This window comes from Tursiops truncatus, chromosome 16 (assembly GCF_011762595.2).
Source record: "Tursiops truncatus isolate mTurTru1 chromosome 16, mTurTru1.mat.Y, whole genome shotgun sequence".
Lineage (NCBI taxonomy): Eukaryota > Metazoa > Chordata > Mammalia > Artiodactyla > Delphinidae > Tursiops > Tursiops truncatus.
The window spans coordinates 25230930-25258774 of NC_047049.1; the positions used below are offsets into that span (position 1 = coordinate 25230930).

The 27845-nt window shown below is 35.5% G+C and overlaps 1 protein-coding gene across 4 annotated transcripts in view; it reads left to right on the plus strand.

The window, feature by feature from the left end:
- Positions 1-27845, plus strand: part of NT5C2 (5'-nucleotidase, cytosolic II) — a 103498-nt gene that overhangs the window by 33195 nt on the left and 42458 nt on the right. For 3 of the 4 annotated variants that reach the window (XM_019939916.3, XM_073794002.1, XM_019939919.3), the window contains exon 3: positions 25320-25393. In XM_019939916.3, the coding sequence (XP_019795475.1) occupies positions 25320-25393 (74 nt within the window). Of the gene's footprint in view, positions 1-2524; positions 2631-25319; positions 25394-27845 lie in introns of those variants that run through there. The other variant, XM_073794001.1, reaches the window with a different exon arrangement.

The window sequence follows — 27845 nt, forward strand, 5'->3', positions numbered from 1 at the left end:
TGTTCTCTTACCATCCAGTATTTGTTGAACAACAGCTTCATGCAATATAAACTGTCCTTTCTTGTCAGTTTCATTTAATGCATATTTATATTTTACATAGTCCTTAGCTCAGTATGACCTAAATTAAGCACAGGAGCTGACAGGAAATCTCTGTCTTGGCAAGGTGGAATCTCCAGTCCATCCCACTGTAGGCAGTACCCATTTACCTTGTTTTAGGCCCCCATAAGTTTTCTATTTTGATCACTTGGTGGTACAAATCTACCAGAAAGAAAAATAAGCCATATTTATATTAGTAGTATACTTCAAGGAACCAAAACACTTATATTGAATATTTGTACATAATTTTAATAATCAAGATCAAAAAGAAATGTACACAAGTGATCTACTTTAAAAATGTAAATGTCTAGGAATCAAATACATTGTATATTTATGATACATTGGACCTAGGAACATAGTGAAGATGACAAAATATAAGCTTATAATGCTGTCTCTGAAATTTGTTCTAAGCAATGGAAAAGAAGTAAACAGTTGGAGTCAGAGTTGGAAGAGCTGGGTTCAGGTTTTGTTGTGATCCTGGGGAGACCAGTTAGCCTCCCTGGGTGGTGGTTTCTTTAGCTATAAGATGATGAGATTAAAGAGGAAGATCTTTAAGTCTTCTTCTAGCTTTAAAAATTCTATGCTCAATAAATGTTTGTTGCTTTGAACTTAATAATTGCTAATTAGTAATTGCTTACTTGGGAGTTTATGTTACACACTGCATATAAGAGTCTTTAATCAACTGATCCACAAGTGAAAACAAGCTGAGCATTTACTGAATAAACTCTCAGTCACTGGCCCAGCAGGTTGTGATTTCACCTTCTTGGCAGTTCTCTGGTGAATGTGTTTATATGAAGGAAACAAAGTATTCCATAACAAATTGATTTAACCCTATTAAGCAGAAACATCTGCTGGCTATGTAGCATTTCTAGATGTTAGGCTGCTGTTTTTTCTTAAACCCTGAAAGAGTAAAAACATTTCAGGTTCCCATTAAGATATGAAGACTCAGAATCAATCAGTGGGTACCAATGATCCCCTGCAGCGTGTGAGACGTGTTGCTAGATGTGCGTGGGAATTAAAATATAAAACAGAGTGTTTATGTGTGTATGTATAAATAAAACACATAAAACATGCATTTGGAAGAGATAAAATATAGAGGTGTTTTATACTTTCTGTTCAATTATTTGCTCAGTCTTTATATTCATGAAGTATACGTTTGGTTGTGATGTAATGTATTTATCAGTGGAAACAAGGGCTAGAATTATGCAATGAAGAGAGATCATCTAGGAAACATCAAGTGTCCTAATTGTATTTAATATTTCACAGCCTGAGAGCACTTCTGACTCATTTAGAATGATACTTCCTGGAAGATTCTGGACAGGCTCTGTACCCTACATTCTTCATATAGTAGAGTGGAATCTGAAACAATAGAAAGAATAGAAAAAGCATCTTGAAGGGTTTGAATTCTTAAGTCATTTAAAACTCCCCCCCCTTTTTCTATTTTTTCCCCTATTTCCCCCCTTTTTTTTTTACTAAAATAGAATTTTAATAAAGTACACATACCATAAAATTTGCCATCTTAACTGTTTTTAAGTATACAGTTCAGTGGTATTAAATACATTCACATTGTTGTGTAGTTATCACCACTGTCCATCCCCACAACTCTTTTCATTTTGTAAAATTGAAACCTTACACCTACTGAGCAATAACTTTCCATTCTCCTCTCACCCCAGTCCCTGGCAACTAATCACCATTATCTTTCTGTCTTGATGATTTTGGCCACCCTAAGTACCTCATATAAAAGGAATCATACAGTATTGGTCTTCTTGTGACTGGCTTGTTTCACTTAGCATGATGTCTTCAAGGTTCATCCATGCTGTAGCATATTGCAGAATTTCCTTTTAATATAAAAAATTAGGTTCTTGAACTCTTGCAAGTGTTTGCTTTTGTTAATTAAAATTTTTAAATAGAAAGCATTTAAAAGAAATTTGTTTTAGTTTTCTAGTTAAGTCAATTTGTAGAATGTTCTATTTCAGGGCTTTTTATTAAAGACATTTATTGGGGTTGCTAATTTATCATTGGTTAAATTAGGCAGGCTGTGATGATCATTTATCATAACTGTACATTGTATGTGATGCTTTAGAATTCCCTTTTAGAAGAAGCTAAATATTTTTAATTAAGTAAATAAATATCTAACTTCTAGCTTTTTTTCTTGCTTAATATTGGTCTTCCAAGTTTCAATATGGAAATAATGGTCATGTGTCACTATTAAGAAACTGGCCTTCAGAATGTATGACTTGTTCTTCTTCCATTTCCTTATTATGATTGTTGAGTCTTCTAGGCTGGAGCTAATCATCAGGCCAAACCCTTCTTTGGAATATATTTTGGTGTATGGTCAGAGACAGGCTGAGCTGCTCATATGTTACCGTCGCTTGAAGGAGGCAGGTTAGACACTTACCTCTTAAATAGTATCCTGTTTAAAATCTGATAGTGATGAGTACAGATCACAGTTTGTATCTACCATATCCAGGAATGGAACAATTAGAATTTTCGTTTGCTCTCCCTGTTGACAGTGTCCAGGATGCTGAAGTCAGGTATTTGGTTTTATCCTTTTAAAGTTTCGATGATTACAGTACGAAAGAATTTTTGTAAGTGAATTTGCTCTTTCTTTATGAACACAGCTTATGAATTTATCAGTGGTTTTTATCATGTTGAACTGAAATTTGGTAAGTAATCGGGCTTGTGAATTTTTGGTTATCCAGTCTTTTGCCTTATTTTTTTATTTTAATTTTTTTAAATTAATTTTTATTGGAGTATAGTTGCTTTACAATGTTGTGTTAGTTTCTACTGTACAGCAACAAAGTGAATCAGCTATATGTATACGTATATCGCCTCTTTTTCGGATTTCCTTCCCATTTAGGTCACCACAGAGTTCCCTGTGCTATACAGTAGGTTCTCATTAGTTATCTATTTTATACATAGTAGTGTATATATGTCAATCCCAATCTCCCAATTCATCCCACCCTCCCTTGCCTTATTTTGAAAGACACTGCAGTTACTTTGTCTTTAAAGTTCTTTATATATTTATCTGAAATTATTTTTTTAAATTGAAATTTTGGCCTTCATACCAGTATTTATTTAAATCTGTTGAATAATAATTCTCCAATCAAAATAAGTTTATTATATATGTTTAAGTAATAAAAAGGAATTTGCATGCCTATATAAAATTATTTTTTAGTACCTATAGCTTGGCACATTAGTAGAAGTAGAAATGTTTTTTTTTTTAACCTCAAATTAAAAGTAGGTATCAGGTTTTATGCAAAGATTACAGGTTGATAAATTTTAATTTTTTTGTCAACCACTTATCGATATCACATGAATGTCATTCAGCTTTTTAGTTGTGTCATCAATCAAGCCGAATTAACCTGCCATTTCAGTATGGTTTCAAATATTCAAATGGATAAATTGTTAACATTTCAGTAGCCATATTATAAATTGAAAATCACATGGAAATACAGGTCCTCAGGAATGCCAAGGAGCCATCCTTAAATAATGTACATACATCTTGTCAGAATAAGAGTGAGGGGCTTCCCTGGTGGCACAGTGGTTAAGAATCCGCCTGCCAATGCAGGGGACACGGGTTCAAGCCTTGGTCCGGGAAGATCCCACAGGCTGTGGAGCAGCTAAGCCCATGTGCCACAGCTGCTGAGCCTGCGCTCTAGAGTCCGCGTGCCACAACTACTGAAGCCCATGTGCCGAGAGCCCGTGCTCCACAACAAGAGAAGCCACGGTAATGAGAAGCCCACACACCGCAGCGAAGAGTAGCCCCCACTCGCCACAACTAGAGAAAGCCTGTGCGCAGCAATGAAGACCAAGCGCAGCCAAAAATAAATAAATAAAATAAATAAATTTTTTTAAAAAAGAATGTTTTAAAAAGTGAGCTAGAGTATCAGAACTGTACTAAATTTTTTTGTTAGTGTATCATTCTAATGCTTTGGTTAGAGTTTCATATTCCTAAGGAATGACAAATGGGGATTCAGGAATTGGTAAGATTTAAAATTTTTACTTATTTTGACCCAAAACATTTGATCGATGGAATACTCTTCAGCAATAAAAACGAATTAACTATTGATACACACAACTTTAATACAGGTCAGGTAAACTATGCTGAGTTAATAAGGCAAATCTCAAAAGGTTACTTACTGTATGATTCCGTGTCTCTAACATTCCTGAAATGACAAAATTATGGAGATTGGGAAAAGAGTAGTGGTTGCCAGGGGTTAGGGATTGGCTTGGGTGGTGGGAGGTGGGTGTAGCTATAAAAAGTTGTACAAGGAATCCTCGTGATGGAACTGTTTTGTATCTTGACTCGAGTGGTGATTACATGAGTCTACACACACACAAATGAGTGCATGTAAAACTGGTGAAATCTGGTTGGTGGATTGTGTCAAGGTCAGTTTCCTGGTTGTGATATTGTGATATTGTACTATGTTTATGCAAGATGTTCCCACTGAGGGGAAACTGGGTGAAGAGTGTAGGGAATCTCTCTGTATTATTTCTTACTACTGCATGTGAATCTACAATTATCTCAACATAAAAAGTTGAATTTAAAAAATTCTCTCAGTGACATACCTTTTCTTACATCATAGGTTTTGTCTGTTCTAGATACAAGTACGCTTTATAATGATCAGTGATACTACTTATGGAATACAAATTCTCTAAACTTTATTGTTCAAAAGAAGATGCTGGATCCTAAAACATGCTCAATTTGTTTCTCTGCTACCGTTCCCTCTGTGCTTCTTCCCAAAGCAGTATACCTAAGAGTAAAATGAAGCAGGAAGTAGCGGTGGTGGTGGCATCAAGGAAGAGAAAGAATAAATGATAGCAGATCTTTGATTTAATGAAATCCTGCAGTAAGAAACTCAGGCTGAGGAAATGTTAATCATATTTAGATAGTGTATTTCACCTTTAAGGAGTGTGTGTGTGTGTGTGTGTGTGTGTGTGTGTGTGTGTGTGTGCGCGCGCGCGCGCGTGTGTTGCTTTGCTTTGCTGCGCCAGGCAGCCTGAGGGATCTCAGTTCCCTGACCAGGGATTGAACCTGGGCCATGGCAGTGACGGCCCCTAATCCTAACCACTCGGCCACCAGGGAACTCCCTCAAGGATTCTTTTGGATATGGCTTCTTTTATTCAGTGTAATGTCTGAGAGATTCATCCATGTTTTTGTGTATATCAGTAATTTGTTCTTTTTATTACTATCTGGCATTCCATTGTATCATTATACCACAGTTTGTTGATTCATTTTCTGTTAATGGACCTTTGGGCTTTTTTCAGTTTTTAGCTACAGACTGAGAAAATATTTGTAAATCACATATCTGATAAAGAACTTGTATTCAGAATAAATGAAGAACTTTTAAAATTCAATAATATGAAAACAACCCAATGAAGAAATGGGCAAAAGACTGACATGTCACTTACAGAGGATATATGGGTGGCATACACGCATATTTGTAACATCACTAGCCATTAGGGAATACAAATTAAAACCACATTGTATATGCCTATTACAGTGGCTGAAATAAAAAATACTGGAGATAGCAAGTGCTGTCAAGGATGTGGAGCAATTGGAGCTCTGATACATTGCTGCAGCTACTCTGCCAAACAGTTTGGTAATTTCTTGTAAAGTTAGAGACCCTTAGCCAATGACCCAGAGATCTTACTCCTAGATACTTGCCCTAGGTAAAGGAAAACTTTATGCTCACACAAAAAACTGTACATGAATAATGTTTATAGTATATCAGTCTATAATTGCCTCAAACAAGGGACAACCCAAATATCCTTTAGTGGATGAATGCGTAAATAAAATGCAGTACATCCACACAATGAAATATAACTCGGAAAAAGGAACACTATTGAATATACAATTCAGTGGGGTTTAGTATATCGAGAGTTATGTAACCATCACCACTATCTAATTCCAGAACATTTTCTTCACTCCAAAAAGAAACCCCACACTCATTATTAGTTACTCCCCATTCCCTTCTCTCCTCAATCCCTGACAGCCACTGATCTACTTTCTGTCTCTATGGAATTGTCTATTCTGGACATTTCATATAAATTGAATCATAAAATATGTGGCTTTTTTTCTTTCTATCTCTTTCACTTAATGTTTTCAGGGATCATCCGTATTGTAGCATGAGCCAATACTTAATTCCTTTAATGGCTGAATAATATTACATTGTCTGAATATACCACATTTTGTTTATCTGTTCATCTGTTGCTTAATATTTGGATTGTTTCCACATTTTGACTGGTATGAGTAGTGCTCCTTCAAACATTTGTGTATACATTTTGTGTGGACATGTTTTCAGTGTTGGGGATTATATATCTAGCAGTAGAATTTGCTGGGTCATATGGTAACTTTAACTTACTGAAACATTATCAAACTGTTTTCCAGTGCAAATGCATCTGTTTCATTCCCTTCAGCAATGTTTGTGGCTTCCAATTTCTCTACACCCTTCAAAATAACACTTGTTATTGTTAGTGGGTTTTAAAAATTACTATAGCCATCCTAGTGTGTGTGTGGTGGTATCTCATTGTGATTTTGATGTGCATTTCCCTTATGATTAATGATGTTGAGCATCTTTTTATGCTCTTATTGGCCATTTGTATATCGTCTTTCGAGAAATATCTCTTCAGATCCTTTGCCCATTTCTTAATTGATTTTTTTTTTATTATTGAGTTGTATAAGTTCTTCATGTTTTCTAGATACTAAACCTTTGTCTGGTATATGATTTTCAGACATTTTCTCCCATTCTGTGGGTTGTCTTTTCACGTTCTTGGTTATGTCATTTGAAGGACAAATGTTTTTTAATACTGATGAAGTCCAATTTATCTATGGTTTTTGTTGCTTGTGCTTTTGTCATCATGTTTAAGAAATCATTGCTTAACCTACGGTCACAAAGATTTACACCTATATTTTCCTTTAAGAGTTTTATAGTTTTATGTTTTATATTTAGGTTTTGGATACATTTTGAGTTAATTTTTGTATATGGTGCAAGATAGGGGTTTAAATTCATTCTTTTGCACGTGAATATCCAGTTATCTTAGCTCTGCTGAAAGAGTATTGTTTCCACATTAAATTATCTGGTACTCTTGTCAGAAATCAGTTAGCCAGAGATATATGTTTCTTTCTGGCCTCCCCATTGTATTCCATTGGTCTGTTTGTCCTCATGTCAGTACTACACAGTCTTAATTGCTACAGTTTTGTATTAAGTTTTGAAATTGTGATGTAAGTCCTACAGTTAGTTTTTCCTTCCTTTTCAAAATTGTTTTGACTATTCTGGGGACCTTCTATGTACATAAGAATTTTAGGATCAGCTTGTCAATTTCTGTGAAAAAGCCAACTGGGATTTCGATAGGGAGTGCATTGACTCTATATATCAGTTTGAGGAGTATCATCATCTCAACAATATCAAGTGTTCCGATTGATGTACATGGGATGTCTTTACATTTGTTTAGACCTTCTTTAATCACTTTCAACAGTTTTTGTAGTTATCAGTATATAAGTCTTAACACTACTTTTGTTCAGTTCATTTCTAATTAGTCTATGATTTTTGGTGCTATAGTAAATGGAATTGTTTTCTTAATTTTATTTTTGGATTGTACATTGCTAGTTTATGGAAATACAACTGGTTTTTGCATATTGATCTCATATCCTGCAACTTTGCCAGATTTATTAGCTCTAATTGTGTGTGTGTGTGTGTGTGTGTGTGTGTGTGTGTATTCTTTAGGGATTTCTATATATAAGATCATGTCATCTGCAAATAAGGATAGTTTTACTTCTTCTTCTCTAGTTTGGAAACCCCTTTTCTTGCCTGATTGCCTTGACTAGAATGTCCAGTACCGTGCTAAATAAAACTCATGAGAGTGGACATCCTTTTCTTTTGCCTCATCTTGGGAAGAAAGGTTGCAGTCTTCTTCTTTTTTTTTTTTTTTTTTTGGCTGCGTTGTGTCTTTGTTGCTGCACGTGGCCTTTATCTAATTGCAGCGAGCGGGGGCTACTCTTCATTGCAGTGCACGGGCTTCTCATTGTGGTGCCTTCTCTTGTTGTGGAGCACGGGCTGTAGGCCTGCGGGCTTCATTAGTTGCAACACGCAGGCTCAGTAGTTGTGGCTCACGGCCTCTAGAGCACAGGCTCAGTAGTTCTGGCACGTGGGCTCAGTAGTTGTGGCTCACGGACTCTAGAGCTCAGGCTCAGTAGTTGAGGTGCATGGGCTTAGTTGCTCCGCGGCATGTGGGATCTTCCCGAACCAGGGATTGAACCTGTGTCCCCTGCATTGGCAGGTGGATTCTTAACCACTGTGCCACCAGGGAAGTCCCAAGGTTGCAGTCTTTAATGATTAAGTTTGATGGTAGCTGCAGGGTTTTCATAGCTGCCCTTTATCAGGTTGAGGAAGTTCTGTTCTTTACTTTTTAAAATTTTTATTGGAGTATAGTTGCTTTACAATGTTGTGTTAGTTTCTACTGTACAGCAAAGTGAGTCAGCTATACATATACACATATCCCCCCTTTTTTGGATTTCCTTCCCATTTAGGTCACCAGAGTGCTGAGTAGAGTTCCCTGTGCTATACAGTAGGTTCTCATTAGTTATCTATTTTATACATAGTATCAGTAGGGTATATATGTCAATCCCAATCTCCCAGTTCATCCCACCCCCTCTCCCCCCTTGGTATCCATATGTTTGTTCTCTGTTTCTGCTTTGTAAATAAGATCGTCTATACCAATTTTTTCAGGTTCTACATATATGCATTAATATATGATATTTTTCTCTTTCTGACTTACTTCACAATGTATGACCGTCTCTAGGTCCATCCACATCTCTACAAATGACCCAATTTCATACCTTTTTATAGCTGAGTAATATTCCATTGTATATACATACTACATCTTCTTTATCCATTCAGCTGTTGATGGGCATTTAGGTTGTTTCCATGTGAGGAAGTTCTTTTCTATCCCTCATTTGAGGTCCCTCTCTATTCCTAGTTTGCAGAACCAAGGAAATAGAGGGCTGACTGCAGAGTTATATGTGGATTTTCGACTCTGGGGTTTGGTGCCCCAACACCCTCCTTTTTCAAGGGTCAAAAATATGCAAAAGGCCTATCAGAAATGTCACTCTCACTAATATTCCTCCCAAAATTGGTAGGTAATAAACTTTGGATTTCTTTTTATTTATTATGCTTGGGAGTCATTGGAGTTTTTGATTCTATGCTTGTGTTTAAGTGGTTTATAAATTCTCAGCCATTATCTTTTCATTTTTGTACTTGCTCTATTCTCTTTCTCCTCTCCTACTGAACTCTAATAAGCATATGTTAGACTTTGGCACTGTGTTCCTCTCTTCTCATATCCTTTCTTTTGTATTTTCCATCCTTATTTCTCTCCATGTTACATTCTGGAAGGTTTTTCCTGACCTACCTTCCAGTTCACTAATTCTCATTTTGGTTGGGTCTGACCGGAATCTGTTCATCACAGTTTTTTTTAACATCTTCATTGGAGTATAATTGCTTTACATTGTTGTGTTAGTTTCTGCTGTATAACAAAGTGAATCAGCTATACGTATACATGTATCCCCATATCCCCTCCCTCTTGCGTCTCCCTCCCTCCCTCCCACCCTCCCTATCCCACCCCTCTAGGTGGTCACAACGCACCGAGCTGATCTCTCTGTGCTATGTGGCTGCTTCCCACTAGCTACCTGTTTTATTTTTTTTAATTTTTAAAATTTATTTAATTTATTTTTATTTTTGGCTGCATTGGGTCTTCGTTGCTGTGCGTGGGCTTTCTCTGGTTGCCGCCAAGTGGGGGTTACTCTTCGTTGCAGTGTGCTGGCTTCTCATTGTGGTGGCTTGTCTTGTTGGGAGCACAGGCTCTAGGTGCACAGGCTCAGTAGTTGCGGTGCATGGGCTTAGTTGTTCCGCAGCATGTGGGATCTTCCCGGACCAGGGTACGCGGGCCTCTCACTGTTGTGGCCTCTCCCGTTGCGGAGCACAGGCTCCGGACGCGCAGGCTCAGCGGCCATGGCTCACGGGCCCAGCCGCTCCGCGGCATGTGGGATCTTCCCAGACCAGGGCACGAACCCGTGTCCTCTGAATCGGCAGGCGGACTCTCAACCACTGCGCAACCAGGGAAGCCCTACCTGACTCTTTTTGAATTATGGTTTTCTCAGGGTATATGCCCAGTAGTGGGGTTGCTGGGTCATATGGTAGTTCTATTTTTAATGTTTTAAGGAACCTCCATACTGTTCTCCATAGTGGCTGTATCAATTTACATTCCCACCAACAGTGCAAGAGGGTTGCCTTTTCTCCACACCCTCTCCAGCATTTATTGTTTGTAGATTTTTTGTATTCATCACATTTTTAATTTTAGTTTTTATTATTTTTTAGTTTCTTCAGAATTTCATTTTGGAATCTTTTTTCAAATATGCTCTGTTACTTTTTGTATTTCCAGTTATATATTAAACATTTAAATCTTAATAACTTGGTTTAAGAATCAAAAACACCTGAAGTTTCCTGGCTCTATTTCCAACCACTTCCTTTTCAAAGCTTTTTAAAAGAGAATTGTAATTGTTACTCTTCCCGTTAGGAAGACAAACCATCTCTGAATGTAACTACCATAGATCCAAGAAATGGAGAGTAATACAATCATCAATCCCAAATTTTAATCTCTTATTTATTTTTTTAAAGTGTTTGAAATTATTTAGGTAATACACAAATAAATTCTTACTGTGCAATATTCAGAAATACAGAAATATGTAGAGTAAAATATGAACATTCCCCTTCATTTACCCTTTCACCTCTTTGTCACAGATGAACACTGTCAGTAGTTTGGAGATCATTCTACTAGTCCCCTTTCAATACATTTAAACACACATGCACACGTGTGCACTTTAATACAGCCTCCTAATCTTTCTAGATTCTGACCTGTTCTTTTCATTCCTGATGGTGCTAGTACAGGCTCTGGTCATCACTGTTGTGGTTTACAAAGGTAACCCCCATTAGGTCTCCCTGCCTTTAGCCTTGTCCTCTTCAGATCTGTTTTGTTAATCCTGTTTATCACTCTGCTTAAGACCTTTAGTGGCATCACATCCAGCATGCTATGGGATAAATTCTAAGCCCATTAATATAGCATTGAAGGCCCTGTGAGGACTAATCCTTTCCTTTGCACTTTCATCTTGAGCAGCTCCCTTCCTCAAACTCTGTATTCCATCAACTCTGAATTGAATCTGGGTTTTTTCCACACATCATAATGTCTGTGTCACTCTGCTTTTCATTCATAGTTTCTCTTCTGTTGGAATGATCTCCACCCCTCTTTTCCTCTTAGTCTGATTAACACCTGCTAATCTTTTTAGTGTGGTGGTTAGGAACCTGGGCCTTGGGTTAACATTTTGGATTATTTTGTTTAATTTCTTTAGAATCACAGTATTTAACTGCTGTGAACTTTGTTTTGTCATCTATGAAATTGGAATAATTTCTACCTCATAGAGTTATTTGAAGATTAAATGAGATAATAAATATATAAAGTGCTTAGCACAGTGTCAGTTTAACAGCAACAAGTTGGGCATCCTGTCTTTCAGTTAAGACTGAGGAGAATATAGATGCACCTCTCTGTTGTGCATATCTCTGATACTACAGTTACACACGACTTTTTCACAGATTTTGAGTGGGTCTCCTCCATTAGACTTGGAACTCCTTAAAATCAAGGACTGTCATGTTTGTTTCTGTATTACTGGTACCAGGCACTGGCAAGTAGATATTTAGTAAATATTTCTTAAATATATGAGTTTGAAATAGCTAGGCAGTGCAGTCTCTTTTGCGCAGGAAGCTCATATAAGTGTGCATACCCTCCGTTCAAGTGAGATTTTTGTTTTCCTTTCTCTTTACAAGTAGTAAAGTCTTAAAATAGTAATTACATTTATTTCTACCACACTGAGCTGTGATGCCACAAGCTGGAAATACAGGGAAGCCATGGGAATTTGGCACTCTCAGGGATTAGATCATTTTTCCATATTCAGTTTGTATTCTTGTATTTGTGGAATTTGGTTTGAGGATAGTGAAAGTTCTTATTCATGTATAATTTGAGAATTGGATTTTTAAAATGTATTTCTCAAGGGATATTTTGGTGAGATAATGCTTGACAGTCGAGTTGCTTTCCCTGTACCCCAACCCCCCAAGTTACAATAGTTCTTTGAGTGCTTACCAATGACAGACAACAACCCTACCAGATGTTATCTGTCTTCTATAGATGAAAAATCTCAGGCTTAGGTTAATTAACTTATTCAGCCAGAAAGCTGAATTCAAACCTAGTTGCTCTGGTGCTCGTTCTGTTTCCATTACACCATACTGTTTTTCTAAATACACTGAAAATAATTTTAGTTTGAATTTATAGTATTTAGTAGTGCTTTTAGTTACTTGGTGACTATTTAAACATTTTAGTAACTAATAGAAACCTTTTGGTAAGATATTTAGATACTATTTAAAGATAAAGTTTTTTAAAGTTAAAATTTAAATTCAACTAGTATTTCTTTAAGGTATATATATTTTATTTTTAATTTGAATCATCAATAGATGGATTTATTTGCCATATCAGTGTTCTTAGACGTTAGCACACACTTGTTTATTTCTTCCCATGTTGCATAATCCCTATGCATTATATTGGTCAGGAGGCAGGAATGTTGCAGATGTTTTTCTTTCGAGCTTCAGCTTGCTCTAAGATTTGGAATTAACTTTTAGAATGTTCTGGGTATATCCCCCACATGCCAAAGATCTGTAAATTTCTTTTCACATGGGCTGAAATTTTCAGACGTTTGGGTAAAATATATGTGAACACAGATGTTTTCCTTAAAAGCAGTTAATGATCAGAAAAAAAGACCACAGTGTGGAAATACTTTAGGTTCCTCCTGTAATATGATCGGCACATAAATACTTCCTTCTCTTGTAGTTAACATTGTTCATTTTCTAAGGGGAGGAAATAACTAAACTGATAATTAAAACATAGTATTATGTTGGTTTTTTGTTTGTTTGTTTGTTTTTTTCTCCCAGAGTAAACTAAATGATTTGGACTGACTAGGGCTGCTCCGTTCTGTGAAACTCACATTGTTTGCGTACTGTTGGCGGGCCTCATTAGGGGGTAAATTTGCTTTTTCTGTGTGTTTGCCAGTAACGATTCCTGTCTCTTACGGGAACTTACCATTTGGATTGTCTCCTTCCTAAACTGGCCAGTCTTACACAGTTCAGACCATTAGTTATTTTTCCTGCTCTCCAATTTTTTCCTATTATTCTTTGGTTTTCAAGTATTTAAAGCTGAGGATATTGGTCTCTGAGATATTGCCTGGTTAGGGTTCGGCATCATGCCCAAATTTGTTGGGCCTCTCAGGGCCTGAGTTCTCTGTGCTTTAACAAATGAGCTACAGTTCTCTAGAGATCAGTGAAGCTTGTTTGTTGATCCTGTATTCTCTTCCAGAGGAAGTAGATCTTTGAGAATGTCTAAGGAAGGGTAAGTGAGTTTATTATTCTTTTCTCCTCATTTTTCTCAGTGAAGAGATGTTCTAGTCATCTGAGTGAATTGGGAGATTAATAAGCAGTGCTACCAGTCTGAGAGTGGAGATGGGGGGGTGAGAGATTGAAAGAAATTCAGCTGAAAGTTTACATTGTTAGTGTTTCACATGTAATCTGCTGTAAAGTTACTGTTGCTATTTTGAAAGACTGCATTGAGGATGGATGATCTTAATAGAAATTTAGTGAGATACAAGCACCCTGTTTACCCTGTGGTAAACTCATTTTGTTTTTCAGTAGAAAGTGTGTTTGAAGATTGGAAGCAAGCAGTAGTATCTTACCAAAGAATTTTACATAGAAATGCATGAAGTTTAAAAATTCAAATGCATTTTAAAATAATTTGTACCTTTAGAAAGTGGTGTGAAAGATTGAAAAGCAGCCAGTGATTTTGTTTTCTTTCTGGGCAGTGTAGACAAAAAATAATTTCAAGTGGAATCCCCTATTCCTCTTTATTTTGCAATATAAAATAGTTCTGTGTTAGGTTTTATTGTTGTCTTTATATTATTTTCTCTTATGTTTCAGAGTCTGAATTATTATTGATATTCTTTTTGTGACCACTATAATAGGTGACATGTCAGTTAATAGCTGCATACTGTTAATTCTCTCATTTCTAGCCTTCAAGCATAACTAGACCTGGTTAATTTTAGAGAGACATTCCCTTTGATCACATAGGACATAGATTCCCTCAAAAATAAGTCTTTAAGAATACAGTGCAATTTAAATTTTTATTTTCTTGAAGCTCTTAATTTTTTTTCTAATAGAAATTTTGAAATAGTTTCATAGCCTCGTGTTTAGAATTTATTTTAATCTAATCATGTATTGATTATGAGCAGAATAAAATTGGCCCATTTTACTGCTATTTTAAAACCTCATTATTGGGTAAAGAGAACAGCCATGGGTATAAATAATTCTGTATTATTTTTAGACCTCTCATGACATCACTAGAATTTTAAGGTTTCTTTAAATGTGAAAATTATGAGAGGACTGCTTCTTCAGGTTTGTATGTTTTCTTTCCTTCCAGCACTGGCTACAAATTTGCAGTTTTTGTTAAACAATTTTTATGATAAGTATTATCATGGATGCTGGTAATATTTGTCAGGCTTGTACAAGTGGTTGTTTATAAAGCTGGTTTATAGATTTAAGAAGAACTATATTTCTAGATGCAATCAAAATTAGTACTACTTTCTCCCCTATGGTAAAACATATGCTAGAATTGGTTATTTAGAAAGGGCTCTGTATAAGTCAGAGGACACCATAAGGCCTGAGATATTCTTTTAGATTTATTTCTAGGGGCCCATGGGGCAGTTCTTATACTGCCTGAATAGGTAATGAACAAGTGCATTTGAAATGCATGGATCATATATATGAAATGGGTTAGCTTTTATTTTCCTTTGCTACCTTTAGAAATAAATGGATAAATCTTCTACTTTGGGATGAAAAGAATTCGTATATTCAGAATTTTGGTATGTGTGATATTTTGATATCTATAAAATATTTCCCTAATAGTAATGGGAAAGGATTGTTAATAGAGTTAAATCATCAAAAATTATACTTGAGCCTTATGTAAACCTGTGGTAATCAAGATAGTGTGGTATTAGTGTAAGGATAGATATATATAGATCATGAAACCTAATAGGGAATTTGTAGACCCACACATATATAGTCAATTGATTTTCGGTAATGAGGCTATGGTAATTCAATGGCAAAAGGTTAGTCTTTGTAACAGATGTGCTGAAACAACTAAACATTCATATAGAAAAAAATGAACCTCAACCTTTGCCTCAACCGTATATAAAAAATACCACAAAAAGGATCATAGACTTAAATATAAAAGTTAAAAGTAAAGTGTAGGTGAAAATGTTTGTGAATTAGGTAAAGACTTCTCAGAAAAAATACGTAAAAAAATTAAAACGTGGAAGACAAAATTGATAAATTGAGCTTCATCAAAATTTTTTTAAAACCCTCTGCTTTTTGAAAGACAACGTTAGGAAAATGAAAGGGCAAGCCATAGACTGGGAGAAAATATTCTCAGTACATATGTATCTGATAGAGGACTTACTTTATCCAAAATATATGAAGAATTCTTATAACACGATAATGAGACAAACCGGTTTATAAATGGTTCTTCACACAAAAAGACATGGCCAATAAGCACTTGAAAAGATGCTCTACATTATTAGTCATTAGGGAAATACAGATTAAAACTACAGTGATATATCACTGCAGACCCACTAGAATGACTAAAATTAAAAACACTGACATGTGGAGCAACTGGAATTCTCATGCATTTTGCATGAGAATGCAAAATAAAAAAACATTTTGGCAATGTCTTTTAAAGTTAAACATATACTTACTAATGAACTAATGAGTCCACTTCTAGGTATTTACTCCAAGAGAAATGAAAGCGTATACCCACAGATTTGTACATGAGTGTTCATAGCATTATTATTTACAATAGCCAAAAACTGGGAACAACTCAAAATATGCATTAACTGAATGGGTAAACAAATTGTGGTATATCCATGCAATGGAATACTACTCAGGAATAAAAGAACAAATTTTTTTAAAAACAAATTTATTTATTTATGTCTGTCTGTCTGTCTGTCTGTCTTGGGTCTTTGCTGCTGCGCACGGGCTCTCTGCAGCTGGGGAGAGCGGGGGCCACTTTTTGCTGCAGTGTGTGAGCCTCTCATTGTAGTGGCTTCTCTTGTTGTAGAGCACGGGCTCCAGGCACGCGGGCCGCAGCATTCATGGCTCACGGGCTTAACAGTTGTGGCCCGTGGGCTCCAGAGCGCAGGCTCAGCAGCTGTGGTGCGCATGGGCCGAGCTGCTCTGTGGCATGCGGGATCCCCCTGGACCAGGGCTCGAACCCGTGCCCCCTGCATTGGCAGGTGGACTCCCAACCACTGTGCCACCAGGGAAGTCAGAGCTAATTTTTGATACATCTAACAACATGAATGAGCCTCAGAAGTATTGTGCTAAGAAAAATGACCAGACACAGACTACATGGTGTTTGATTCCATTTATCTGAAAGCTCTAGTGACAGAAAGCATAGATCAGCGGTAGTCTGGGGCCATGGGTTGGGACGGGTATCGCAGAAGGACATGAGGGAATATTTTGGGTTGATTGGGGTAGTTGTTACATGAGTGTATACAATTGCCAAAACTCACCAAACTTCGCACTTAAGATGGGTGAATTTCACTTTAAGTAAATTATACCTCAATAAAGTATATACCTCAACTTGTTTATTTAGAATTCTGTAAATAAAACAGTTATTGTTTATGTATATTCAGGGGAATATATTTGGGAAGATACAGGTGCCCTAGGATGTGTAATGCAAGGAAAAATGCATTCTCCTTTCAGTGTCATGATTGAACTCTGGTCTTCTAAAGCTGTTAGAAAGCCTTTTATTACTAGAGTTATTGTCCTTTAAATGAGAGGCCAGAGTCAGTTTTGGCATTTGCTTTTATTTTAAATTCTAGATTTTGACCTCTCTTTTCCATTATAGGTACAGTCAGTACACTTGTTAATTTGACCTAATGATAACATGGATAAACATATTTTCTTCTCTAATTTTTATCCCACAGAATTCAACCTTAATATTTTGCTGCATTTTATAAATTATCTTCTATACACTGGTTTTTATTTTTAAAAATTGGGGAGAAAAAGTAAAAAAGAATTTAGGGGGAAATAGGAAAAAAAGATTGGAAAAACCTGTTTTTAATTCAACTGAGATTTTAGAACAGTAAATTTATTTTCAGAAGTACTGACATTGTTTCTGGTTTCTCCCTTAATTTATGTATTCTTCATTTGTTAGTCCTCTTTTTTATTCCCCACCATTCTGCTCTCATTACTGCAGTTTCTTCATTTGAGATTGAAGGTGAAGGGAATTTTAATGTCTATTTCTTAAAGAGAATCTCCTTAAAGTATGCTTTGAAGTCTTTGGGGGAAAGATAGCATGATCACTACTCTTAGTCTTTTATCGCTTTTAAGATACACATTTTTTTTTTCACATTTAGACATCTCTGAATTTGGGCTACATCTAGCAATATACCACCTAGAATTAAGTTGATTTCTTCTAGAAAAGATTTTATTTCTCTCAGTCACTTAGGGGCAGTGTTAACCACCCTAGTAGTGTAAATTCAGACCACAAACCTACCTGACTTAATTGTTCAAATTCTCAGGGGGAGGATTTTCCCCTTCCTTGGACTCACTGTCAAGGCTGAGATGTACAAATGTCCTTATATGCTTTTTCTTTGTTGCAGGTTTATTTCTCCTTTTTCCTTGTATTATGGGTATTGCCCTTTGATAATCCTAGCTTTATGAGGCTGACTTTTCTTGGGCATCCCCCCCACCCACCCCCCTTGCCCTTTGCTAGTGACATATAATATGGGTGAGTTTTACAATTGATGGCATCTTAAATTTTAATCATCTTTAATTTTGTTCTGTGCATGCCTCCACATTCTCTTCTTTTCTCTGGAACTTATTTATATTGAGTATTTGAGAAAAATTAATATTATAATTAATTCACGTATTATTTTAGAAATGATAATATGCTTGTTCAGACTTTGAAAGTACAGGGTACTATTCTCATGATATAATCTGATAAACAAAATGTATCCCCCCTGAGGATGATCCTCAGAGAAAATATTCAGACAAATTAGTAAGAAGTTATTGGCTGCAAATTTATGAAGACAAAAACTTATGCTTAAATGACTTTTGTTTTTATAATGTAGTCTAAAATTTCTTGTTGTGTCTGTATATCCATGGTATTTAAACTTTGAATTTTTAAGAATCCATTTCATAAATTAGAAAGTTTTTATCTTTCTTTTTAAATTTATTTATTTATTTTTGGCTGTGTTGGGTCTTCGTTTCTGTGTGTGGGCTTTCTCTAGTTGCGGCGAGCGGGGGCCACTCTTCATTACGGTGTGCGGGCCTCTCACTGTCGCAGCCTCTCTTGTTGCGGAGCACAAGCTCCAGACGCGCAGGCTCAGTAGTTGTGGCTCACGGGCCTAGTTGCTCCGCAGCATGTGGGATCCTCCCAGACCAGGGCTCGAACCCGGATCCTCTGCATTGGCAGGCAGATTCTCAACCACTGCGCCACCAGGGAAGCCCCCTTTTTCTTTTTCTTTTTTTTTTTTTAATCACTGCCATTCTTTTACTGAAGAATGGAGACATAAAGGCAGAATGAGGTCTTGCCATTATGTTTTTTTAAAGAACAGCTTTATTGAGATATAGTTCACATACCATTCAGTTCACCCTTTAAAGAGTACAATTCAGTGGTTTTAGTATATTCACAAGAGTTGTGCAGCCAACAGCACTCTCTTATTTTAGAACATTTTTTATTATCCCCCAAGGGCAACTCCCCATTCCCTCTCCCCAACAGCCTCTGGCAACCACTAATTGCTATTAAGGGTTTAGTTTAAATTTAATTTTTAGTTCTATTAAATACCGTGTCCGGTCTTTACCAGGCCCTATGCTAGTTTTTGGGAAGGCAATAAATCCTGGCCTCAAAGCTTATAATCCAGTAAAGAATAAGAGAATTAAACACATACTTTATGTATATGATAAAATATAGAAATAAATGATTTTGAGTATTCATACTGCTCACACGGATCACAACTTTATAGAATTTTAGTTGTTGGTGAAATCTCTTTCATTAACTAAAAAAGTAATCTGAGACCCAGAGGCATCACTGTTACATAGTTCTCTGGCATGGCCAGAATAATTTCTTAAAGAAATCACTTGAAATTGCTGGGTCTTGAAAAATAAGATAGAGATAACTGAGAAGGTCATTTCAGGTATGGGGAACAGTATAAACAAAACCTCAGGGCACTTTTAGGAAATAACAAGTAGTTCATTTTGATTATTAGAGCAAATGGTGCATGATGTAGAGCAACATGAGATAAAACTGATTTTGGAAAGATCGCCATCTTTCCAAGGCTTTGAACTCCTTGAAGATACAAAAATTTGTAATATATTAGTCTGGTGGTAGGTAGTGAGGAATGTCTAAAGGTTATTAAGTAGGTGATTATAGAGCTGGGCATTAGGACAGTGCTTCTCATGTATGTTAGAGGACCAGTTTTTTTTTTTTAATTCTATTCTGTTTCAAATTGATACACTTATAATAAAAATGAATTACTAGAAAAATGAAAACATAAAATGTAAGTATACATTTTTGTTACTGTGTTCAACAAACAAAAGTTTTTTGTCGAATTGCTATAAAAGTTTCTAAATACTTGCAATTTCTTGAATTACTAACAGCACTTCACAAACCAGCATTAGTCTGTGGACCACACTTTGAGTAGCACTACTTCAAAGCAATTAATTTGGCATTAGTGTGCAGGCACAGCAATTGGGAGATGATTGCTGGAGAGTTAATGAGGACCTGGACAAATTGTTAGCAGTTTAAGTTGAATGGAAGATCTGGATTAGAGACATTTGGAAATTTAAATGAAGGCAAGTGAGATGATATGGATTTGAGGGAGAGGAAAGAATCAAAAGATGTTAACTAGATTTTAAGCTTGAGGGGAAAATGAGAGTGCCATAGCAGAAATAGAAATTAGTTGGGGAGAAAAGATACTAAACAAAAATTCACATTATAGCATTTTTCTGTTAATTCACACACACACACACACGGACACACACCCCATTTGGTTGGTAATCTAAATTTGGCAGTCTCCAAAAAGCATTGTAACTTTTTCTTTTCTTTGATTGCAACAAACTTTGAGTAATATAATTACACAAACCCATAACCAAAACATGCCTAGGAAGATTTTTTACTTGTATCCTTATTCTCATTTATTGTTGCAGTAACTGTTATTGGGCCTTTGGCCAGGAACTTGTGACTCTTAGGCAGGGGGAGGAGCTAGGGATAAAGTTCACCAGTGCCAAAGAAATTCTATTCCAAATGGATTTGTGTGGAGCAACAGTGATATCCAATGACAAGTTAAATTAGACACAGAGGTGTTTTCTCCAACACTGTCTCAGAAGATACATGCTGTTGAGGGGGCCTGGTTCAGACTAAAACAGTCTTTTTGAAGTAAGGTTAAAGTCACACACAAAAAATTATACTAGGGTCTTGAAGAAGAATTTTGTTATGTGACTTCAAGAACTAGTTGACTCTGATAGTTGCACACTTTGCAGAACGGCAACCAGTGACAGATGAGGTAATACTGCTTTGAATTATGAGTTAAATCTCAAAACCATTAAGAGTTTGCTATTTACAAAATTCCAAATTTAGTAAATTGCATGTTCATTAAGTGTAAGAATACTAGATCCCTGTTCTTAAAGCACATTATATTTATAGTCCTGTTTCTTTTGATTAATATCTATATTTATTTGGATAGCATTTCTTCAAGTTTTATGCCTTACTGCAGTGTTATATGATAGTAAAAACGGTTACATTTGTCTTTGTGTTGAAGTCTGTGCCTGGTTTTATAGTGTTTCTGGGTCTGTCTCCTAAAGATTGTGTCTCTTGTTTTAATGCTCAAATCTATATCTTGCAAATGACTTAGTATGTAGGAATTTCTGGCTGATAATTGCATTTTAAGGTTGGATGCTTAGTTCAATCATGCTTTCTAGGGTGGCAACTTTGTGCTTTATTTAAAGCAAGCTTCGGAAAGTTTCACAAATATATTCAGGCTCTTGAAGATAGAGGTGGAGTATGTTCCACTGGTTAATAATTTAGAAAAGTGACACAAGTTGACTGGCATTGACAAAGATACAGTCAGGGTCCCGGGACCAATAGAAAGTTTTGGATTCCCCAAGCAGATAGGATATTTTCATTTTAAATGTGTGGTGGAACAGTGAGCCAGTCTTTTAATTGATATAGTACCTAACACTTTCTTTTATTATAATAATAAAGAATAGTTATGAGTTTGAGGCCAAGAGATCAGTTTCTCTTTAAGACTATGTTCTGGAGACGTGGTATTTCTGGCTCAAGGCTGCCTCTCTGCTGAAGTCAGTGCATACTTTCAGCATTTGCATGTTTATTATCTTTGTAAATCGTAGCGTATATATTACTACAGTTCTCTATAATGCAGCTGTTCCATTTTGTCATCATAGCTTTGCTTATGCACTTTAGATATTCATGTACGAATTAGATTTAATTCCCTGTTGGCCCCATCTCCCATGTTGTAGCATAAATTAGGGAAAGAAAAGGAGAGATGAGAATATATGTGAGGTTTTTCTTTCTGTTTCATAATAGGAATAAATTAGATGGGGAGACAGGAGTGATTGTTTCTTTTTTAAATTCAGGAGTTGCTTCTGTGGGTGAGGGTACTTATTTTAAATGAAAATGAAAAGATAAAGGATATTTGGTTTCATAGAAAAATGTGTTATTTTCTAATTTTAGACACCTAGAAAGTCTTTGATAGTTTTAGCTACTCCCTAAAGGACAGCTTCTAGGATATATGTCATAAAATGGTACTTGCTTTGTAATAAGCATTCAACAAATGTGTTGATTGAATCAAGTGACCAGTTAGTCAACAAGGAAAGAGTGTGATTTGATGGATATTTAGCAACGATTATTTTCACAGAAAAAACAGATTTTCTTATTCCTGATATATATCATTCCCAGAGTTTCTCTGGATAATACCTAAGGTACATTATGATCTCTATATCCTTAAAAAATATGAAAAGGAATACAGGCTTAACCTCTCTTCTGGATGAGAAAGAAACAGGTAAACTATCTAACTGGGTCTGTTGATAGTTTCTTTCTACCTTTATCAGTGATTGAGTGATACTAGCAAAGTATCTTTTTTTTCTGTGATTTTAGCTATGCCTAAAACCAGCTTGCATCATTCTTCTATCAGGATCAAAACTGTTTCTTTTATTATGTGGCTCCACATATATCTCTCCTGGAAAGAAAAATCTTCCCAGTCTGTTCCTGTCTGAATTCCCATAGAATATTTTAGGCATGTCAGCTGTTTGGGCTCTGATCAAGGATTTGATCCCGTTGGCCCCCTAGCCTGAATTGAGAGTGTGTTTGAAAAGCCTGAGCTTCAGTGTGTTTCCAGAGTTAAAACCATTACTCGGTGTCTTTTCCCTCTCTTGTGCCTTCATAAGGATTTATATAACTGGAAAAAGGTGATAATAAAGTAGATGCTCCAATCAGTAGAAATAGAGTGAAGTTTGATGAAGTGGTAGAAGGGTCATGGTGATATAGTTGGAGTTTGGGTTTTTTTTTTTTTTTTAAAGATTTGGGTAGGTGTCATTTATCCTCTAGTTCCCTGTATCTTTCAGCTATTCCCTACTCTTCCCCTCCCGTCCATTATTAACCTAATCAAAGTAAATGTTGATTTTACAGAATACCAGATTTTCTTAGGGAAAGAAAGTGTAGATGTTTTATATAACAGCTCTCTCAGGAACTAAGAGTTTTATAAAGCTAATCTAGTGTGCATAGCACACTATGAGGTAAGTAATGATTTTCATATTTTTTAGAAGATAACATTTCTGAATTCAAGGACCTATTGATTTTTAAGTCCCCTATTAAAATAAACTTTTTGTTGTTGGGGGTAGGAGTTTGTTTGTTTGTTTGTTTGTTTGTTTGTTTATTTATTTATTTATTTATTTATTTATTTATTTATGCTGTGTTGGGTCTTCGTTTCTGTGCGAGGGCTTTCTCTAGTTGCAGCAAGCGGGGGCTACTCTTCATCGCGGTGCAGGGGCCTCTCACTATCACGGCCTCTCTTGTTGCGGAGTACAGGCTCCAGGCGCGCAGGCTCAGTAGTTGTGGCTCACGGGCCTAGTAGCTCCGTGGCATGTGGGATCCTCCCAGACCAGGGCTCAAACCCGTGTCCCCTGCATTAGCAGGCAGATTCTCAACCACTGCGCCACCAGGGAAGCCCTATTAAAATATTTTTAAGCAAATATTTGATTATTTGTCTGCATTTAAAATTAGTGCATACCAGGGAACTCTGCTCAGTGTTATGTGGCAGCCTGGATGGGAGGGCAGTATGGGGGAGAATGGATACATGCATATATATGGCTGAGTCCCTTTGCTGTGCATCTGAAACTATCACAACATCGTCAATTGCCTATACTCGAATATAAAATAAAAAGTTAAAAAAATAATAAAATAAAATTGGTACATACATTCTGAGATGAGAGGAAAAGTTTTCTAATAAAGTTTAAAACAGTAATATTTGAGTTGGTGAAGTTTTTTTAAAAAGTCATTATATAGATTAGTGGTTTCCAAACTATTGAGTATTTCACAGTTAAAATATGGAGCATTCATCCCTGTGTGTGCTTATTTACAAATTACCTATACTACTATTCTTACTTGTATGTAGTAGAAAACATACACAAATTAGACATTTTAAAATGATGAGATAAATTTGAGTAGAAGCTGTAATATTTTCTTCTGTATCCCAGTGGAGTTTTCTGTATCCCCAGGTGCAGTCACTCCTCTTTGGAGACTACTGACCTATATTGTTAATGCAGGAAGCCCAGCCCAGGTATCTTTATTTCTACCAAGTTTCCTGGGTGATTTGTAGCATTCTCATTTCTCATAGCTACTTATGAAATGAAGGCAAAGAAGAGGTTTGGTAATAAGAGGATAAACCATTCAGTAATTTTGCCCACCATACTTTGGGATCAGATGGAGGAGGTATCCTTATTTTCAGAGATGATTAAAACTTGCCACAAAGCACCATCATGGTGATGATCCACCATACTATTATATGTTTAGTTTTCTCTGTGTCTTCATAGCGATCTTTCTGAAATTTGAATCTGATTATTTCATTTCATCAAAATCTGCTAATTTGTTCTTGCCTGCAGGATAAAGTCCAAACTCTCTAATGTGACATACAAAGTCTTCATTAATTTGACCCTTTTTTTACCTTCATAACCTTTGTTGCCTCTTTCCCTTCTCCTCTGGAAAACTTCCGTTTGCAAAAACAAACAAAAGTAAAACCAAAGAAAACCCAGCTCCAGCCTCAGTAAATGTTTTTTGGTTCATTACAAACCCTGTCTTTCCTTTGTCATTCCGTCTGGAATGCCCTTCTTGCTTTGTCCTACTGGAAAACTTCTACTAATTGTTAAAATCAGCTCAGACATCTCATCTGGTCTCTAAACAACTTGTTTTCTCTCCTGCATGTTATTTTATAGCATTTATTGAATTGCTATAATTATTTGCTTTTAAGTCTCTCTCCTGCTATGCTGAATTCCTCAAGGATAGAGATTGTAAGTTAAAATATAAGTTCCATGAGGGCAGGTACTCTTTTGTTCTCTTCCATATCACAGTATCTGGCATATAGTAGGCATTCAGTAAGTATTTGTCACATGAATCTGTTTATATTTGTGTCTTTAGTGTCTGGCATATGGTAGGCTTTAAATGAACCTCTGTTTATTAAATAAACTAAATGAATGAATGAATTATAAAATCTCAGAAATAAGCTTATTTTATGGGGTCTGACTTAGAAAAGGAGAGCTGATTCTCTGAAAACTTGAGTACATGACATCATTAAAATCAAGACACAATAAGGAAATTTACGTATTTTTGTATAATATCTGATGTCACTTATGGTATAAGGAGGACTTGAATAATTTATATTATGAATCTTAATATTGGTATTTAAATGCATTCTAGAAAGATAGACAAATAATTCCATTGAACTTAATTTTTGTTGTTGTTTCAGTGTTAATTGAGATATCATTTTTTGCTCCTTTCTTTAGGGTGTTTGTGAACCGAAGTTTAGCCATGGAAAAAATAAAGTGTTTTGGTTTTGATATGGATTATACACTTGCTGGTAAGTAGCACTTTCTGATTGCTTAAGAACTACTACTTTGGATATAACACAGTAGGCCATTCAATAAACACTTGTTGACGTAGTCATATATTTAGCTCAATCTTTTTCACTGAGATTTGTGAATATTGAAATTACCAGATGTCCTTGAGATCTAGATGGTAGAGATAGGTAGAACAAGTGCTAAATTATTTTAGAGACCCTGGTAAGAAATGATATGATGAAATTATACATTACTGTGTATATTTGGGCTCTTTTGGCTTTTACTCTATTAAGTTGTTCTTCAAGGATGGAATTTTGTATCTCTCTACCACCGGTAAACGTTTATCAGTTAAAATTTTTAATATTTTCTTAAGACAAATGAAAAATGTGTTGATTTTCTATTGAAGTGATTGCACATATACTATGTAAAGACTTTTTAAAAACTAGAGCTATTACTTTGTTCATTATCAAATAGACCTTAAACACCAGCACTCTGCTGTTTTTCCCTTCATATCTCTGAGATATATTTGAAATACTCAGTATATTAGCCAATAGTTGCAGCATCTGTTTTTTATTAAAATATTTGCAGTCTGACAAAAATGTCATTTAATTTAAGAAGGAGTAGGGATGAACAAGGATCAACTGTATAGCACAGGGAACTATATTCTATATTCAGTATCTTGTAGTAACCTATAATGGAAAAGAATCTGAAAAAGAATATATATATATATATAACTGAATCACTTTGCTGTACACCTGAAACTAACACAACATTGTAAATCAACTAACTGTACTTCAGTTAAAAAAAAAAAAACTAAAAAGAAAAGTAGGGATGAAGAACTGAGTTGAGCACATGTGCATATATGTATGTACACGCACATGTATACAACTGTGACACTCAGAAAAGAATCTTTCAGAAATTTTCTCTAAAAAATACTGTCTTTAAGTACACAAAAACATTAAGATGTATTAATTCACTTATGTTCAGAAACTTTATATAACATTATTAGAAGGTTTATATCATCTCAAATTAAACAAATCTCAATTTGATGTTCAATTTAGGCTATAAAGATAAGTGAATAATATAAATGTACAAAAATGAACACATGTAGTTTATAGGTACTTGCCACATATATGTGGGTATGATATTTTACTAAACAAGTTCTATATTGAAAATATACACTGACTTGATTTGAATTTCTCTTTCTTCCCTCTGTATTCTTTGTTATTTATTTGGTATTCTATTGCCTTAAAGCTGTTTTTGCAGCAGTTAGATTCTTTTATATTTTCCTAATTGGACACAGACACTTTTAGGTATACTTGTCAGAAAGCAGTTTGAAGCGCTATACTTTCTCAATGTAGATCTTGCTGTCCAAATTGGGAGAAAATCTTGCATTCTTTCTCCTTTCTAGAATTCTACTTTCCAGGGAAAAGAATGGCAAGGTAGTTTGGCAGCTGAAAGGGATATTAACTAAAGCAGAAGTAGAAGTTAATGGGGCTGAAACGTGACAAACTTTTTTTCTTGGTTATTAAGACAGTCTCACTGTATTGAAGTAGTTCAATTCAATAAGTATTTATTGGAAACCTGTAATGTGCCTGGCACATTTTGTTACTGAACATTAAGATAAATGTATATTCCCATAGAATAATTTAAAAAAGAATTCTCTTGTTTAACAAAAAAGTCACTGAATCTTAGTTTCTAAACTTTAAAGCTACCTTACGGTTTCTTCTTTTTATATGCTTTTTTTTTGTTTTTGTAATCCCACTTTATATTTTAATGCTTACTCTTAGTCTAGACACTAATATACCTTGCTTATATGTAACAATAATTATTAACATTTATTAAGTGCTTATTATATGCCAAGCCCTGTTCTAAGTGTTTTACATAGGTTATTTCATTTAATACTTAGATTATCTCATTCACATCACTTATTTAATATTTACAAAATCCTATGAGGCAGATACTACTATTATTGTCTTCATTTTACAGCAGATGCTGATTTTTTAAGGACTTTGTCTAAAAACATTTAGCTGTGATATAGCTGAACTACGATTCAAACTTAATTAAGCATTGTGTTTACGTATATGATATATATGTATATAATAAATTTAAATTATTATTTTGAATATTGACAGTTTATAGTGAGGTATAATTTCAAAGTAATAAGCACCCCCCCCAAACAAACCGAGATTAAGCACCCAAAAGGGCAAAGCTCTTTAAAGTAGCCCCCTTGAGAGACTATATATTCTTCCAACAGTTCTATGTTGGATGAAAAACATTGGTACTACCCTGTGGTATTGCCTTCACTTCATAAAGCATGTAGGAAAACAAGTTTATTGACTTCATACCTGTCACCTGTTTTCCAGAATGGTATTCATTAAATTTGTCTGTGAATAACTTTTGGTAATTTTAACAAACAAACTGCACCCTTGAAGTGCTAAGGACTTTTCATCAGAAAAATGTGCCATGAAG